General features: G+C 53.8%; 3 protein-coding genes across 10 annotated transcripts; 2 read left to right on the forward strand and 1 right to left on the reverse strand.

Moving 5' to 3' along the window:
* The first annotated feature begins 2058 nt into the window (after positions 1–2058).
* TAF6L (TATA-box binding protein associated factor 6 like) lies at positions 2059–14048 on the forward strand. 8 transcript variants are annotated; one of them, XM_077862049.1, is made up of 13 exons: positions 2059–2327; positions 2551–2657; positions 2920–2979; positions 5760–5919; positions 6343–6429; positions 7400–7550; positions 7709–7759; positions 8251–8345; positions 9774–9836; positions 9982–10202; positions 10568–10700; positions 12988–13116; positions 13242–14048. In XM_077862049.1, the coding sequence occupies exons 3-13, from the start codon at positions 2972–2974 to the stop codon at positions 14007–14009; spliced, it is 1866 nt and encodes a 621-aa protein (XP_077718175.1). In that variant the 5' UTR covers positions 2059–2327; positions 2551–2657; positions 2920–2971; the 3' UTR covers positions 14010–14048. The 8 variants fall into 8 exon arrangements, with proteins under 8 accessions (XP_077718175.1, XP_077718177.1, XP_077718173.1 ...); XM_077862051.1 differs by having other exon boundaries at positions 2061–2327; positions 2551–2670; positions 2920–3033; positions 9762–9836; XM_077862047.1 differs by having other exon boundaries at positions 2061–2327; positions 2551–2670; positions 9762–9836.
* A 26-nt stretch (positions 14049–14074) lies between these two features.
* Positions 14075–16278, forward strand: TMEM179B (transmembrane protein 179B). Its single transcript, XM_077862064.1, has 5 exons — positions 14075–14232; positions 15129–15316; positions 15401–15535; positions 15638–15716; positions 15924–16278. The coding sequence occupies exons 1-5, from the start codon at positions 14137–14139 to the stop codon at positions 16083–16085; spliced, it is 660 nt and encodes a 219-aa protein (XP_077718190.1). The 5' UTR covers positions 14075–14136; the 3' UTR covers positions 16086–16278.
* A 103-nt stretch (positions 16279–16381) lies between these two features.
* Positions 16382–17493, reverse strand: TMEM223 (transmembrane protein 223). The gene is made up of 2 exons (XM_077862065.1): positions 17132–17493; positions 16382–16805 (listed from the first exon to the last, which is right to left on the reverse strand). The coding sequence occupies exons 1-2, from the start codon at positions 17445–17447 to the stop codon at positions 16513–16515; spliced, it is 609 nt and encodes a 202-aa protein (XP_077718191.1). The 5' UTR covers positions 17448–17493; the 3' UTR covers positions 16382–16512.
* Between the last annotated feature and the right edge of the window lie 128 nt (positions 17494–17621).

Raw genomic sequence — 17621 nt, forward strand, 5'->3', positions numbered from 1 at the left:
GTTGATAAAGTAGGTTAGAGACATAAACTGTAACACCAAGGTCACACAGCTAGTGAGTTGTGGAGCTTTGCTTTTGCTTTTATCAGCACCGCGCTCTAACCAACTGAGCTAACCGGCCAACTACTGCTTTTGCTTTTAAACTGTCAGTCTGGCTCCAAAGCCATCATAGTTCTTTTTTGCCAGGCACTAGGTAGTTGACGAGTGAGTGGGACCCACCTTTCTCTTACCTGTGGCTATGTGAGTCTCACTACCACTTTTCCTTGGCCTCTGCCTCCACTTGAGGTTGGGCGTGGATGGGCCCCAGACAGTTTGAATAGTTTTACTAAATCCTACAAGCCCCAGGGCCTTCTACCATTGTCTCCTGCCTCCAAGGTAGCCAATGGCTATCCAGACTACTAACACCTCAGCAAGACTATCTGCCAGCAGCCCAGATCTCACTAAGCTGATCTCAGACTCAGGACAGTGGAAGAGCCCCCACTCCTCTTAATGCAGAGGTGGGCAGACACTCCAATGTTCAAACACAGTACTGAAACTACTCCAAACATCATTCTGAATATAACTGGAGGAGACTCAGCAGGGTCACAGTCCCCTTAGGCGGTGTTGCCATGGCAACTTCAGCCACATCCATTTGAGTCCCGTTTCCCCCCCCCCCCCCCCCCCCCCCCCCCCGCCTGGGAGGATCTTTTCTAGAAGCAGCAGCATCTAACCCTGAGAGGTAGGAAGGGTGAGGATGTGTACATTCATGCTTTCCCACGGGATACCATGGGATACTCCTTTTTTTTTTTTTTTTTAAAGATTTTATTTATTCATGAGAGACAGGGAGAGGTAGAGAGAGAGGCAGAGAGAGAAGCAGGCTCCATGCAGGGAGCCCCATGCGGGATTGGATCCAGGCATCCCAGGATCACGCCCTGAGCTGAAGGCAGACGCTCAACCCTCAACCGCTGAGCCACCCAGACGACCCGGGATACTCCCTTCTGTAATGAACAGCCCATTGCAAACCACCTCATCTTGGATGAACATAAAGGAATTAATTCACTGTCTGCCACGTGCTTTCACAGATATTATCTCATTTAATCTACAGTAATCCTGCGGGGTGGGTATTAGTACCATTTTGTAGTTGAGTGAAAATGTGGTTAGGTAATTTGCCCCAAAGCAGTGACAGAATTTGAACCCAGGTTGGTCTGACTCCAAATACTGTAACTTAACTCACTAAGCCCACTTGGTTCTTTTTTTTTTTTTTTTTTTTTTTTTTTTTTAGCCCATTTGGTTCTTAATTGAGAACTAACTGCCCAAGTTCAGGAAAGTGTGCGCTTAAAATGGCCAAGGAAGTCTGCTAGTCAGGTGAGGGGCTTATAGTTGGCTTACTGAACAGGAGTGAGGATGCCAGGAGTGATGTGCCAGGATGAGCACAGCCCTGGAATCTGCAGCTTGCACATGAGCTTGGGGCAGTGAGAAGACCCTTCTGCCCGAAGAGAATACCTACTGGGAAAAGGAAGTGCAGGTGATGAAGAGGTAAGTTGAGCTCCACCAAGCGGGCAAAGAAAACCGATTTAGGCGCCAAAGTTTAAAGTTTCGCTGCAATTGCGTTATTGCAAATGCTCGGAAACTCAGGAGCAGACAGGACCAAGAGAATGGGGACGCTTTCCTTGACAATACGCCTTTTTTTTTTTTTTTTTTTTTAAGATTTTCTCTATTTATTCACGAGAGACATAGAGGCATGCAGGCAGAGGGAGAAGCAGGCTCCATGCAGGGAGCCCGATGTGGGACTCGATCCCGGGACTCCAGGATCACACCCTGGGCGGAAAGCAGGGGCCAAACCGTTGAGCCGCCCAGGGATCCCCGACAATACGCTTTTGAAACATACACGAAACCATAGGTACGGACTCGAAAACCCCCAAGCGCTGTTGCTTTAAGAAGCCCGAGTCTTCAGTGTCACGTGACCCCTGGCGCCCAGATGCTTTTACAGCTCCTTCCAAGGACCAATCGCGTGGCGGGAAGCTCCCCGGGAGGGCGGGAACTTTGTAAGGCGCTCGCCGATTGGCTGTGCTCTTGGAAGGTGGGTCCTGGGCTCGGAGAGAGGGAATTAGGGTGAGCAGGGCGAGTGGGAGCAGCCGCCGCGGCGGCCGTCTCGGAAGCCTCCTTCGCCGCGCGGGAGCCCTGTGGTGAGCAGGTCCTCGCGGACCCGAACACTCCTCGCCGCCCTGCGGGCTGCGCACTCAGTGGTCTTAGGGCCGGCGCCGCGGGGGTCCGCCCCCTTCGCTGGCCACGTGACCCAAGTTCCGTAACCCCTGACCTCCTCCACCCCACTGCACCTCACCGCTCAAGTGGTAAGGATGAAGCGAGGCCCGGGGGTAGGATGCGCACCCTCGACGCGGGTGGCGGTCGGTGCCCACGCTCTTTACAGGGTGGCTCGTGGCTGCGGATGCAAAGAGGAGGCTGAGGAGGGGGGACCTTGGTCATTAAGACTTTGTGCGTCTTAATGTGGGCCCTAGTAAGGAAGCTCCCTCTGCGCTTTCCGCGTCGGCAGGACTATTTACTCGCATTTTACAGATGGGGAAGCAGAAACTTCGGGATTATCCATTGGCGGGTCTCCAGCGCCAAGTCTTCGGGCTGGGAATCCAGGCCTTGTTCCCCGGCACAGCCCGCCACTGCTGATGGTTAGGAACAAGAGTTGAGTCCCTGCTCCCTACTTAGTGCTTGCTGGATGATCTTGGACAAGTCATTGAGTATTTAACCTCTCTGAGCTTTGATTTCCTTGGCTGTGAAATAGACATGGCATTTACATAATACGCATCTCATTGTTAATGAGGATAAAATGAAATATACGCCGTATAGAGCACTTAGCTCTGTGCCTTAGGCATAGCATGTGCTTAGAAAAAAAAAAAAAAAAAACACAGCTTTTTTTATTTGTTTTTGTAGCCAGTGTTTATTGAGGGCGTATTATGTGCTGACACCGTGCGGGACGCTGGGGATGCAAAGGTGAGCAAACAGGCATGATCCTAGCTGGTGTGGAGCTTACGGTCTAGTGGGAAGGTAGGTGTTAATCACAAAGCTATACAAATATGTAATTACAAATTGCGGGGGAAAAAAAATTGTGATCACTACTGTGAAGGCAAAGTATTGGGGCAGCGTGGAGGTTTGAGAAGACTTCCTGAGCAAGTAGTGACATTTCAACTGAGATGTGAAGGAGCAACTAGGAGTCCACTAGACAGAACTGGGATGGAGGAGGAGGAGAGTGAAGAAGAGCAAACAGTGTATGAACATCCTGATAGCAGGTGTTTTGGGGAAATGGAAAGAGGCCATGGTGGGAATGCAGAGCACAAGAGGGAAAGAAGGGTTGTAGAAGTAAGTGGACACACAGGACCTGGGAACCAGGTTTGTTCTTTTATTATTTTTTACGATTTTATTATTTTTTCAAAGATTATTTATTTATTTATTCATGAGAGACAGAAAGAGAGGCAGAGACATAGGTAGAGGGAGAAGCAGGCTCCATGCAGGGAACCTGATGTGGGACTTGATCCTGGGACTCCAGGATCACTCCCCGAGCTGAAGGCAGACACTCAACCGCTGAGCCACCCAGGTGTCCCACTTTTTTCTTTTTTTTAAGATTTTATTTATTTATTTATTCATGAGAGATACAGAGAGGCAAAGACATAGGCCAAGGGAGAAGCAGGCTCCCTTGCAGGGAGCCTGATGAGGGATTCGATCTCAAGACCGGAGGATCACAACCTGAACCAAACGTGTCCCTAGGTTTGTTCTTTATTTTGTATTTATTTATTTATTTTTTTAAAGATTTTATTTATTTATTCATGAGAGACAGAGAGAGAGAGAGACAGAGACACAGGCAGAAGGAGAACCAGGCTCCCATGCAGGCAGCCTCACGTGGGACTCAATCCTGGGACTCCAGGATCACGCCCTGGGCTAAAGGCAGTGCTAAATCCCTGAGCCACCCGGGCTGCCCTAGGTTTGTTCTTTATTCCAAAACCAATGCAGAGCCACTGGGAGGAATTTTTTTGTTTAGCGATTTTTACTTATTGGAGAGAGCGAAGGAGAGAGAGAGAGCAAGTGAGCGAGCATGAGCTAGAGGAAGGGCACAGGGAGAGGGAGAAGCAGGATCCCAGCTGAACAGGGAGCCCAACGTGGGGCTTGATCCCAGGACCCTGAGATCATGACCTGGGCCCAAGGTGGATCCAAAGGCAGCTACGTAACTGACTGAGCCACCCAGGTGCCCCCCTTTGTTGCGTTCTTATTCTGCCATTTCCTGCGAGCGGAAGAGCAGGTTCCTGCTCTTAGGCCCTGCAGCCAAACTGGGAGATAGTCCAGCTCTAAAAGCCCGATAGTCCTCGGTGGCATATGGGCAGGAAGACCTTAAAGGACAGACTGGATTTGCCTTGCCAAAGAGGCTTGGAGGAAAGAGGGAGACAGACCAGCCAGAGCTGGTGGTGAGCACGGGGCAGGCCGGAGCACACTAGGCTGGGCTCACTGGGAGGAGGGATCCATTCACTTGAACAGCTGTGGGGATTTGGGACCAAACACAGAATTTCAAGCTGGGGAGTTTAGAGTTTCTTTTAGAATCAGTGGGGAAGGGATCCCTGGGTGGCTCAGTGGTTTAGCACCTGCCTTCGGCCCAGGGTGTGATCCTGGAGTCCCGGGATTGAGTCCCACGTCAGGATCCCTGCGTGGAGCCTGCTTCTCTCTGTCTGTGTCTCTGCCTCTCTCTGTCTCTAATGAATAAATAAATAAAATCTTAACAACAACAAAAAAGAATCAGTGGGGAAGGACTGAATATTTATGTATAGATATATTTTTAAAGATTTTATTTATTTGAGGGAGACAGCAGGAGCCATGGGGAAGGGCTGAGGGAGAGAAAGAAGCAGGTTCCCCACTGAGCAGGGAGCCCAGTGTGGGGCTCCATCCCCGGACCCCGAGATCATGACCTGAGCTAAAGGCAGACTCTTAACCCATTGAGCCACTCGGGTGCCCAGGCCTGAAGATTTTTGAGCAAGGGAGAAGTAGTGTTTTCATTGAGAGTTGAAATGAAAGAGAGAGTTGGTAGCACCTGTAGCAATAATCAGAAGGAAGAAGACATGAAGTTTATTTATTTATTTATTTTTTAATTTATTTATGATAGTCACAGAGAGAGAGAGAGAGAGAGGCACAGAGACATAGGCAGAGGGAGAAGCAGGCTCCATGCACCATGAGCCCGACGTGGGATTCGATCCCAGGTCTCCAGGATCGTGCCCTGGGCCAAAGGCAGGCGCTAAACCGCTGCGCCACCCAGGGATCCCAAGACATGAAGTTTATACTTAACTGACCCCGGTTACATCTTCCATCTCTGTTTGGGTGGTGTTGCATTCTAGTCCCTGGCTTCCCTGTACACCAGCTCACTTTGTCCTCACAGCAACTTTTCAGAGTTAGGGAGGGTGGGGATGATTGCCTGTTTTACAGGTTGGGCCAGGAGGGCTCAGGCTGATGAGGATCTCAGCCACAGCTCAGCCACATCTGGCTCAGGAAGTGGTAAGGCGTGGCCGGGACCCAGTTCAGTGCCGTCCCGAGGCCAGGCCCCTGTCGGGCAGCACTCCTGTCTGATGCAGCTCGGCTTTTTCTCATGCTTCACCTCAGCGCTCAGAGCCTCGGTGGCTCCTTGTTCAGGGATCTTGGAGCCAGAGCCATAAGACTGGCCCAGAAGGCCTGGAGTCAGGCTCCTGGGCTCCGAGGGGGCCCAGGGGGCTTTTGACACCTTCTCTTCTGGCCCCCAGCTCCATCAGCGTCATGTCGGAGCGGGAAGAGCGGCGGTTTGTGGAGATCCCCCGGGAATCGGTCCGGCTCATGGCCGAGAGCACGGGCCTGGAGCTGAGTGATGAGGTGGCGGCCCTGCTCGCGGAGGATGTGTGCTACCGGCTCAGGGAGGCCACCCAGGTCCGCTCCCCTTCTCTTCCAGCACGCCTCCCTAGCTCCCCTGTACACCCCCCGTGGGGATTTAGTCAGCAGGTGTGTGTCTGGCACCCACTCTGCTGTGAGGGAACACCGTGGAGGTGGCCCCCACCCTCCCAGAGCTCCCATTGAGCCTTCTGGCCAATAGAGTGTGGTTGGGCATCTTCTCACGTGTCCATCTTCCCAACACCCGTGCCAGGCTGACCAGGCGAGTTCATGTGCACATTCTGCCTGTGAGAACTTGGGTCACAGAGTGGGAGCATTACTCTGGGGGCTATTTGCCCAAGACCGGAGCTGGATTTGGGTTTTCTGATCTCGATTCCTGTGTCCTTGTCGCCTGGGTATCTCTTCCTTGGGGGACTCCAACCCCCTGCTCTCTGTCCCCTTACTTTGTTCCTCCCCTCTCAGAATAGCTCTCAATTCATGAAACACACCAAGCGGCGGAAGCTGACTGTTGAGGATTTCAACAGGGCCCTCCGATGGAGCAGTGTGGAGGTGAGCTGAGCATAGGCTGCAGAGGCCTGTTGTGAGGCCTGCATTGGATTGGGCCAAGAGGAGGGTAAGGGAACAGCCTGGGCACAATGTCGGTATTAAAGTGTCCTGAAGAGTTGTTGTTGGGCCAAGGCCTTGAGGGAAGAAGGTCACGTGTAGCTGAGAGTAGTGTTGGGATGCCTGGCTCACTCACTCGGTGGAGGACCTGACTCCTAGTCTCAGGGTTGTGAGTTTGAGCCCCATGTTGGGCATGGAGCCTACTTTAAAGATTTTTTTATTTATTTATTTATTTATTCATGAAAGACTGAGAGATAGAGAGAGCCAGAAACAAAGGCAGAGGGAGAAGCAGGCTCCATGCACCGGGAGCCCGATGTGGGACTCGATCCCGGGTCTCCAGGATCGCGCCCTGGGCCAAAGGCAGGCGCCAAACCACTGCGCCACCCAGGGATCCCTGGAGCCTACTTTAAAAGAAAAAAAAAGAGTAGTGTTATCAAAGTTGGGTGAGTATAAGGACCAGCAGCATGGGGGTGTGGGGCGCAGCCTGTACGAATCTGGGAGGACCAAATTCTCCTCTCTGACCCAGTGAGCACTGGATGCTCCAGCCAGATGCCCAGCAATAGGCTTGAAGCCTCAGGTGTCTCCCCTTTTTCAGGACTTTTTTTTTTTTTTTTTTTTTAAGATTTTTTATTTATTTATTCATGAGAGGCAGAGAGAGAGAGAGAGAGAGAAAGAAAGGCAGAGACACAGGCAGAGGGAGAAGCAGGCTCCATGCAAGGAGCCCGACATGGGACTGGATCCCAGGTCTCCAGGATCAGGCCCTGGGCTGAAGGAGGCACTAAACCGCTTAGCCACCCAAGCTGCCCCCTTTTCAGTACTTTTGGACCTCCCTCAAGCATAGACTCTTTTCCCTGGTTGGTAGAGTGCCTCCTCCCTCCCTGGATTCAGCCTGCCCTCTGATCCTCTCTTTGCTCAGGCCGTGTGTGGTTACGGATCCCAGGAGGTGCTGCCCCTGCGCCCTGCCAGAGAGGGTGAGCTTTACTTTCCTGAGGACCGAGAAGTGAACCTGGTGGAGCTGGCCCTGGCCACCAACATCCCAAAAGGCTGTGCCGAGACAGCTGTGAGAGGTGACTGCTGAGGTCCTATGGTGGGGGTGGAGGGCTGAAACTGGGTTGTCAGAGGAGGGGTGATGGGCTGGCTGGTGGATAGAGCAGAGCTCAGAGGCGTGGGTGATGCTACAACAGGCAAAACCCTAGGCTGACCCATCTCTCTGCTCTGGTTCTAGTTCACGTCTCCTACCTGGACGGCAAAGGGAACCTGGCACCGCAGGGATCAGGTAAAGTGTAGTGTGAGGAACAGACTCCCTGAACTTTCCTCCCTTTGGAACTGAGGGGGGTATCCCATACCTCTGATTGTTCATCTGACAAATATTTATTGATACCCTGTTCTGAGTGTGCACAGTCCCGGCCCAGAGGGCTCGGATTTGGAGATAGGAGCCCAGACCTGGAACCAGTCATGGGTTGGATGGGTGTTGGATGCTAGCACAGAAGTCTGGGCAGCTGGGGTCCCTGAGGGCAGGTGTCCAGGAGAGATTGAGGACTGAGCAGGAATCTGCCTAGGTAGAGTACAGAGCAGAGGGGTGTGGAAAAGCCTGCAAGGTCAGGGCTGAACAGGCTGCTCTGAGGAGCTGGTGGCTCCGTGCTCTGGGAGTCCTGTCTGAACAGGTTTCTGGCGGGGGTGGGGTGGGGGTAGGAGGGTGAGTGAGAGCGGGCAGGGGAGGCCAGCTAGGCTCTCCACCCGGACCACCTTCTGCCCATCTTCCCATAGTGCCCAGCGCTGTGTCTTCACTGACTGATGACCTTCTCAAGTACTACCAGCAGGTGACTCGGGCTGTGCTGGGGGATGATCCACAGCTGATGAAGGTGAGTGAGTGGGCCAAAATTGGGGCGTAGAGTCCAGCTTTCAGGTTCCCACGAAACTCTTTCGGATGCCTACTTCCTGTCCACCCCATACCACTTGACTGACGTGGCTGGAAGCTGCTCTCGGTGGGGGTGTCATGCTCGGGGGCTGGTGCTCTTCCAGGACTGACTCGTCTTCCCACTCTAGCAGGAACCCTTGTTCTCAGCAGGGCCATTTGCGGGGCTCAGTACCCCCACACTTTAGTTCCAGAGCCTCCACTTTAGGGTGTCTGTTGACCTGGGGCCAAATGGGGCAGCCACGTTGCAGCTCTCATTTGCCTGTACTTGAGAGGTAGAGAAGGGAAGTAGAGGGAGCCTGGTCAGGGGGCCCAGCCAGGCCTGCCCTGAGACCCTGCTGCTTTAGCCTCTGGGACTCCCCAGAGTGTGCTGGACACTACCTATGGTTGGTTGGTCCTCTCCTATCCAGAGACAGGTGAGTGCTAGCTGGGGGTTCTGCTCAACCATGTGGCCTTTCTCTGATGGTTTGCATCCTGTACTTCTTCAGGTGTCTGGCCATTGCTGCCGCTTCCCCTGCAGAATTGGGAATGTTCCCACCATATGTTCCTGCCTCGGGAGCTTGGCTCTGGTTCTCTAGGACAGTGCAGATGGCTGGATGGAGGGCTTGGGAGCTGAGCTCCTTCCTAGCCAGTTGTTTGCTTTCACAGAATCTGAGTATAGGAGCTTTATCTAGAGGGGTTTGGAGTATATAAGTAATAGAGACTCAGGCCTAAGAGAGTTTTTCTCATTAACTTAACTCTCTTTTTTTTCCTGCTTAGAAAAGTAACACCAGTATGTTCATTATAGAAATATTGCAAAATAAAATATATGAACTGGAAAGTGAGAATCTCCAATTGCTATTTTTTAACTATGATTACTTTAGTATAAACTAAAGTGGTATTATAGTAAAGACCTGGTTTTAGAACAGCTGCTTTTCTCAGTTAAAAAACATGTTGGACATTTAGGTTGCATTCAATTTCATATTATTACAGACAGGTCTGTGAGTGGGTATGTGTATCAGTGGGTGTTTCTTATAGTGTGTTAAAGTGATAGAAATACAGTTGCTGAATCAGAGAGTGTTGACATTGAAAATTTTAATGTGTAAGTACTCAATCATCCTTTAATAAATGTCAGTTTAGGGGTGCCTGGGTGGCTCAGTTGGTTAAAGGCCTGCCTTTGGCTCAGGTCATGATCTCAGGGTCCTGGGATCGAGCCCACTTGGGCTCCCAGCTCAGCGGGGAGTCTGCTTCTCTTTCTTCCCTTGCCTCTCCCCCTGTTTGTGCTTTCTCTGAAATGAATAAATAAAAATAAATGAGTAAGTAAATCTTTTTTAAAAAGTCAGTTTATATTTAGGGCTGGTAGATCCAGTGTAATCCTTTTCAGATTGCTCTCCAGGATCTGCAGACAAACTCCAAGATTGCAGCACTCCTGCCTTACTTTGTCTACGTGGTCAGTGGGGTGAGTGACCAGGCTGGGGCAGAGGAGAATGCTTTGCGGGGGGAGGTGACCCAGCATTGTGTAGGGCTCATGGCAGGTGCCATCAGAGCAGCAGGCTCCAACCTGCACCCTCATGTGCCCCTCAGCCACCGTCTTCTACAAACAGGTAAAATCTGTAAGCCACGACCTGGAGCAGCTGCATCGACTCTTGCAAGTAGCCCGGAGCCTGGTACGGAACCCCCACCTCTGCCTGGGGCCCTATGTTCGCTCCCTTGTAGGCAGCGTCCTCTACTGTGTCCTGGAGCCATTGGCTGCCTCCATCAACCCTCTGAATGACCACTGGACTCTTCGGGATGGTGCTGCCCTCCTGCTCAGCCACATCTTCTGGTAGCCATGGGGCCTCGCCGTACACAGGGTGGGGTGGCCCCAGGGCTGAGGAGTTTGTAGTCAAAATCAGGTGAAATGTGTGGCTTCAAGGCTGGATGTTGAGAGGTCAGGGAACCTCTTCCATTAGAGCTTTCCAGCCTTGAAGCTGTGGCAACCTGGGAGTCTGCACATGGATGGCAAACACCAAGGGCCAAGGGTTTGGTCCTTCGGCCCTTCAGGTAGTCTTGTCACCCAGAGCCCCATTGCTCACTCACCCCAGTGGGCCACACAAGTGCTGTTTTCTCTGTGGGCTCTGGATTGGGCTTGAGTCCAGTTGGGCAGCCCCGGGCCTCATTGTCCTCTTTGACTGAAGGTTGCTTCCTTAGGACTCATGGGGATCTCGTGAGTGGCCTGTATCAGCAGATCCTGCTCTCCCTGCAGAAGGTCCTGGCAGACCCCGTGCGGCCTCTCTGCTCTCACTACGGGGCTGTGGTGGGGCTGCATGCCCTTGGCTGGAAGGTGAGGACCATAGCCTTTCCCACAGAGCCATAACATCTCTCCTTTAGGATTAGAGAAAACAGTATTTGTCTCTTCTCATAAAAATGGTCTGTGCTTGCTGCTGCCAGGTATTAAGCTCTTGCCCGAGGGCAGGCTAATTGATACTGACTTTCTGTATATTAATGTCTTATTCTTTCAAAAGTCGTGCCAGGCAGATAGTAATATATCCTCCACTTCATGAATTCCTGCCCATTCTATGTTAATCATGTGAAGGATCAATTCCTCTAATATTTTTTAAGCTTATTTACTTTTAGTAATCTCTGCACCTACCGTGGGGCTCAAACTCATGACCCCAAGATCAAGAGTTGTACACTCCCCACTGAGCCAGCCAGGCGCCTCATTCTTTTTTTTTTTAAAGATCTTATTTATTTATTCATGAGAGACAGAGAGACAGAGGCAGAGACATAGGCAGAGGGAGAAGCAGGCTCCATGCACTGAGAGCCCGATGTGGGATTCGATCCCGGGTCTCCAGGATCGCGCCCTGGGCCAAAGGCAGGCGCTAAACCGCTGCGCCACCCAGGGATCCCATCATTTCCAATTTTAAGAGAAGTGCTAATAACCTTCCCACTTAGGCTGATGTACCTTGTGTTGATAACCTTTCTCCGATGAAGAAAATTATTTCATACTGCTTTATATTCTTGGTTTTATCATTTATGTTGAACTTTTATTGAATGCTTTTTCTTTATCTTTTGAATTGATCCTAAGGTTTGTCTGCTTTTTTCCGTTAATGTGATTTATGGATTTTTATTTATTTTTTAAAGATTTTATTTATTTATTTATTCATGAGAGACACAGAGAGAGAGAGAGAGAGAGGCAAAGACAGGCAGAGAGAGAAGCAGGCTCCATACAGGGCACCTGATGTGGGACTCGATCCCAGGTCTCCCGGATCAGCCCCTGGGCTGAAGGCGGCGCTAAACCGCTGAGCCACCTGGGCTGCCCAGATTTATGGATTTTTAAAGAAGATTTTCTTTATTTAGGGAGAGCCCAAGTTCTCACCCTCTCTCTAAGTAAAGAAAATCTTTGAGAACTTGCACACTTAAGAGCAGTGCAGGGAGTGGGAGTGGGAGACACAGAGGCGGAGGGAGAGGACAAGTCGATTCAAGTGGATTCCATGCTTTGTGACCCTAAGTTCACCCCCTGATCCAAATGGAAACTAAGAGTCAGGACTGAGCAATCCAGATGCCCTTATTTATAGAATTTTAATAGTAAATCACCATTACATTTGTAAGATAAACTTAAATAGGCTATAGTATAGACTTTTTTTTTTTTTTTAAGATTTTATTTATTCTTGAGAGAGAGAGAGGCAGACAGAGAGAGGCAGAGACACAGGCAGAGGGAGAAGCAGGCTCCATGCAGGGAGCCCGACATGGGACCCGATCCCAGGTCTCTAGGATCATGTCCTGGGCCAAAGGCGGTGCTAAACCGCTGAGCCACCGGGGCTACCCTATAGTATAGACTTTAAAAGGAATCTAAGGACACCTGGGTGACTCAGTGGCTGAGCATCTGCCTTTGGCTCAGGGCGTGATCTTGGGCTGAGAGCCGGCTCCATACAGGGACCTTGATGTGGGACTCGATCCCCGGCCTCCAGGATCACGCCCTGGGCTGAAGGCAGGCGCTCAACTCCTGAACCACCAGGCGTCCCATATAGTTAGAAAATTATTTAAGTTTTTATAGCTGAGGCAGTGGTGAGTTATATTTCTCTAGGAGCTTGCTGATTTAACATTTTCAAATCCTCAGGCTGTGGATGACCAACCGAAGAACTCTCACCCACCAAAGCACGTAACAGAGGTCTCCTCTGTGGAATCTCAATTGCTTTCCTGAAAATTAATCACAGGATTTAAAATTTGGCATGATGAGTCCAGGTCTATGATCAGTTGTTTGGTTTTGTGCAAGTGGTTTGAACTGAGTCTATTTACCTCAGCAAGATGTAAACTTGCCTACTGACTATATAGGCTAAGAGTTGGCAAATTAAATTGGTCTGTTAGCAATGGGCATGACTTATACCCTCTTAGCCCCTGTCATACAGGTCAGTGATCATAGGGTCACTTTATATTGTTTGTACCTGACCTTTATTCCCAGTGCTTAGCAAAGGCTTGGGCATACAGCGGGTTCCAAGTAAATGTTGGTGGAATATACCAAGCTGAGAATTTCATATGGGAGATAAAAATAGGTCTTCCATGGGAAAGGGTACTTGAGGGGCAACAAGCAACAAAGAGGTGCTTTACTGTGTTCCTTCTCTCCCTTCCAGGCAGTGGAACGAGTCCTGTACCCACACCTGTCCACTTACTGGACAAATCTGCAGGCTGTGCTAGATGATTATTCCGTCTCTAACGCCCAGGTTAAAGCGGATGGGCACAAGGTTTATGGAGCCATTCTGGTGGGTGCCTGCCCCTTCCAGCCTCCCTTCTTCCCTGCTCGAACTCAGCAGCTCACCTGCCCTAAATCTTTATGGGCCCGGGTTGCTCCTAGTTCTTGCCTACCCCAGTCCCTCTGCTCTTGCAGGTGGCTGTAGAGCGACTGTTGAAGATGAAGGCCCAGGCGGCAGAGCCCAACAAGGGAGGCCCAAGCGGCAGGGGGGTCCGGAGCTCAGACGACCTGCCCTGGGACAGCCTGCTCCTGCAGGAGTCTCCCTCCGGAGGCGGCGCGGAGCCAGGCTTTGGGTCTGTCCACCCGCTACCGCCAGGAGGCGCGGGGCCCGAGGATCCTTCCCCGTCAGTGACGCTGGCGGACATCTACCAGGAGCTGTACGCTTTCTTCGGGGACAGCTTGGCTACCCGCTTTGGCACGGGTCAGCCGACTCCTACCACTCTGCGGCCGCCCGGGGACAAGAAGGAGCCGGCGGCCGCCCCGGACTCGGTGCGGAAGATGCCCCAGCTGACGGCCAACGCCATGGTCAGCCCGCAGGGCGACGAGAGCCCCCGCGGCGGCCCCGCGTCCGCCTCTGCGCCCGCCGCCTCCGAGAGCCGACCGCTTCCGCGCGTGCACCGGGCGCGGGGGGCGCCCCGGCAGCAGGGGCCCGGCGCCGGCACGCGGGACGTCTTCCAGAAGAGCCGCTTCGCCCCGCGCGGCGCCCCGTACTTCCGTTTTATTATTGCGGGGCGGCAGGCCGGGAGGCGGTGCCGCGGGCGCCTCTTCCAGACCGCCTTCCCCGTGCCGTACGGGCCCAGCCCGGCCTCCCGCTACGTGCAGAAGCTGCCGATGATCGGCCGCACCGGCCGCCCGGCCCGCCGCTGGGCGCTCTCGGACTACTCGCTGTACCTCCCGCTCTAGGGCGGCCGCCGCTTCCGTGAATAAAGCCCCGTGCCGGAAGTGACGTCTGCCGCTCGTGGGTCGTGCCGGATGAGGCGGGGCTTGGGCGGTTGCTCCCGCGGCCGCGCTTCCTGCTGGCGGGGGCGCCATGGCGCTGCTCTGGCCGCAGCGCTTCGAGCTCTTGCTGCTCGCGGCCGCCTTTCTGTGCGGGGCCGTGGCGGCCGCGACGCTGACCCGGACCCAGGTGCGGGGCGGGGCGGGCAGGCGGCGACGGGTGTGGGGGAGGCAGGCGCCGTCTTCCGGGCGGGGCCGGGCCCGCGGGGCTGCTCCTCTGCTCCTCGGAGCGGGCGGGCCGGGTGAGGCCCAGGGCTCGCGGGTCTGCGGCCGCGATGCTTCGGCGCCCACGGCGCTCTGCGGCTCCGCCCGCCGGTGTGCCGCTTCGCAGCCGGGCCCTCGCCAAAGGGACGAGTCCTCAGGAGTGACCTAAGGCACCAGACGTAGCCCGGCCTGTCAGCCCCGGCGGCGTTAACGTGCCCGGTTCTGCCCGGTTCTGCAACAGAAGTCGGCCCAGGCCCTGCCTCCGTCCTTTAAATGAGACACTGTTGTGCCGAGCTCCGCCAGGAAGTAAAGCTCGGTGCGGCGGCGATGACCAGGCTACCGCACGATCACAGCCCAGTGTGTGTGAACGACCGAAGAGCCGTGTAGGAAACGGCCGCGTAAAGCAGAGGGTTTCCCCAGCCAGGCAGTCGTGTTCGCAAACACGCTCGTGTAGCCAGAAAGCAGGCACCGTTAGGGATCTTTGGTTTTACGGATTAGAAAACACCGGAGAGAGCCGAAGGTTACACAAGTTCTGGTTTTACTGTAGGATTTCTGAAGAGGGAAGACCAGAACTTGTGAGGCCTCTCCGAAGCTCACTGTCTTTTATAACCACCGCCTATTTCCTGATCCTTCTGGCCACTGCAGGTTTGACTTCCCCAGCAGGCCCTCTCCATCAGTCTGTGGGCTCAGAAACAGGCCCGGACAGTGCATATAGAACTTCCTAGGGTGGCCCTCCCCTAGGTTATCCCTCACACCTGTCCTGAGCCTGCGCCAAGGCTTTCACCTGAAATGTGGGTAGGGATCAGCAGCTTCTCTTCACAGGGCTCCTTCAGTGGCTGCTGTCCCCTGTATGGTGTGGCCGCCCTGAATGGCTCCTTCCCGGCCTTATCCCAACCTTCGGCCCCGTCCGTTTGCTACTTTGTGGCTGGGGTCTCTGGCCTCCTGGCCCTCTACTGTCTCCTGCTTCTACTCTTCTGGGTCTACAGCAGCTGCATCGAGGACTCCCACAGGTGACTGCCCTACCCTGAGGGCCGGGGACTGAGTTGGGAGTAGTCCCATCTCAACTACAAGGCTGGTTCTCTCCCTCCTCCTAGAGGCCCCATAGGGCTCCGCATTGCATTGGTCATCTCGTGTGTAGCCATCTTCTTGGTCTTAGTGTCCGCCTGTATCCTTCGGTTTGGCACCCGTTCTCTCTGCAAATCCATCGTCTCCCTGAACATTACAATTAGGTAATGGGAGAGGGAGGGAACCCTGGATGGGGCTGATGGCCTTCCTTCTGCAGAGGAGAGCCTATAACCCTCTTTCTCACCACCGTCTCTTTGACCTCACAGCTGCTCCGAAGCCCAGAAAGTTCCATGGACACCCCCTGGAACCGCTCTGCAGTTTTACTCCAACCTACACAATGCTGAAGTGAGGTCCCGGGATATGAAAGACCGGGTGGAGACCCAGGGGTCTGCAGGTTCCTAGAGGCATCTGTAGTTGTGGGGGTGCCCTGAAGCAAGAGGCTCCAAGGGGCTGAAAGGCTTTTGACCTGACAGTGAATAGAGAATAGCTGTATGTGGGTGGAAGTGGGTAAGATGGCCGCACTCCTCACACTCCTGTTCCTGTTTCCCACAGACCTCTTCTTGGGTGAATCTGGTTTTGTGGTGTGTGGTCTTGGTGCTTCAGGTGGTGCAGTGGAAGTCTGAAGCCACCCCATACCGGCCCCTGGAGCAGGGGGACCCTGAATGGAGCTCTGAGACAGATGCTCTCGTTGGGTCTCGCCTTTCCCATTCCTGAAGAGTAACCAAAGGATGCTGCCTGCAGCCTAAGACTCGGTGCCCAAGTGCCTACAGTCCTGTTGCCCCCTCGTGGCCCTGTTTATACTGGGAGCCCCTTTGCCCTCCATGAGGGAAACATGATACTAGGCCCCCTCCACCTCTCGTCCTACAGTTGTTTTTGTACCAAAATATTATATTACTTTTTCCCTTCATCTTGGTACTGAGTTCTTGGTGTTAAAGCACTGTAGGCAGGTGGATGGGAGGATATGGTGAAAGCTCAACAGACAAGGAACAGAAGTAAGAGGTACCATCAGCTGCCCTTGGGATGGCCACCCTTTTATTTGCTAATGAACCTTGGGCCCCCTTGTGACCTTGGTTGTCACCCCATCCCTAAGGTTCAGTTTTTATTCCCCTCTGGGAGGGATGAGTGACCGGAGGTGGTTTCTTCACAAGCTGCGGTAGGCACCTACAGTATTGTCAAAGAGTTTTGTGTTGGGGAAATGTCCAGCTTTGTCCAAGAGGAAGTAGAAGCGCCGGCCTTTGATCTTTAGAGGCAACATAGCGGGGACTTCACCGCGGTGGGCCATGCAGGATACCTGATTTAAAGGGACGGTGAAATGAGCACCCAAGCCAAAGGGGGCATGAGTGGTGAGGGTCACCTGCTTCCCTCCAGCCCGGAGCATCACTGAACGCACAGAACGGAGGGAGAAGAGAAGACCAGCACCAAGTACCAGGGTACCTGCAGGAAAACCAAAGCTTGGGGTGAGGGGTTTTCACTGGAGAGGTAAGTAACAACCTTTCCAGTGCCCTCCGAATTAAAAAATTGTGCTGATAGTAACATTTACCGAACTCTTCCACGTGACTCTTGTGTTCATCCATCCCCCCAACAACCTTCATGTCCACCCTCGTTTTAAAGGCAAAGAGACCGGTCCGGAGCTCGCAGAATGAGGGGCACAGCTCCTCCTAGCCTGAAGGTCGGGAGTCCCGCCCCGTCCGTGCCGGAGCAGGGCGGGTCGTGCCCTGCCGCCCCACGTCCCCGTGGCGGGAAGCCAGCCCGCGCCTTACCAATGGCGCCGCAACCGACAGCCAGACCGTAGCGCCAGAGTGTGGAGCGTAGGTCCAAGCGGCCGCGGTCTGGGATCTCGGCGTCTGGAGGCAGCGCCCGGGCCGGCGGTCGGGCCAAGGCTGCCACGGCCAGAGAGGCCCAGAAGACGCCCTGGCCCGCGCAGAACAGGCCGAGGACGGCGAAGAAGCTGCCCCGCTCGTGCTCAAAGAGCAGCACGTCCCGCGGCGGGGCCACGTCGTGCAGGAGCTGGCGCGCCGGCAGGGACCGCAGTGCGACTAGTAGCCGCACGGAACACAAGCCCCCAGGTGCCCCCATGGCCCGTGCGGCTACGGCGCCGCTTCCGGGGTAGGACTTCCGGCTGGAAAGCCCCGCCCCTGAGCTTCCGGGCAATTGGCCCGGGTTAGTCCCTGGCGGGAACAGGGTGGGGGCCCTTCACCCCAGACCCGCGCGCGTGCTCGGCAAGAGCGAGGCAAAAACAATGTAGCAAGC

This window comes from Canis aureus, chromosome 21, assembly GCF_053574225.1.
Source record: "Canis aureus isolate CA01 chromosome 21, VMU_Caureus_v.1.0, whole genome shotgun sequence".
Taxonomy (NCBI): domain Eukaryota; kingdom Metazoa; phylum Chordata; class Mammalia; order Carnivora; family Canidae; genus Canis; species Canis aureus.

Excerpts from the sequence above, each read along its gene's own strand:
- TAF6L (XM_077862047.1), top strand. Across the intron at positions 5,920-6,342 it reads GGCTCAGGGAGGCCACCCAG|AATAGCTCTCAATTCATGAA; the intron begins GTCCGCTCCCCT and ends CTCCCCTCTCAG. Across the intron at positions 10,203-10,567 it reads CTGCTCAGCCACATCTTCTG|GACTCATGGGGATCTCGTGA; the intron begins GTAGCCATGGGG and ends TTGCTTCCTTAG.
- TMEM179B (XM_077862064.1), top strand. The coding sequence starts at position 14,137 with ATGGCGCTGCTCTGGCCGCAGCGCTTCGAGCTCTTGCTGCTCGCGGCC. Across the intron at positions 14,233-15,128 it reads CGACGCTGACCCGGACCCAG|GGCTCCTTCAGTGGCTGCTG; the intron begins GTGCGGGGCGGG and ends TTCTCTTCACAG. Across the intron at positions 15,536-15,637 it reads TCCCTGAACATTACAATTAG|CTGCTCCGAAGCCCAGAAAG; the intron begins GTAATGGGAGAG and ends TTGACCTCACAG.
- TMEM223 (XM_077862065.1), bottom strand. The coding sequence starts at position 17,447 with ATGGGGGCACCTGGGGGCTTGTGTTCCGTGCGGCTACTAGTCGCACTG. Across the intron at positions 16,806-17,131 it reads TGTCGGTTGCGGCGCCATTG|GTACCCTGGTACTTGGTGCT; the intron begins GTAAGGCGCGGG and ends GTTTTCCTGCAG.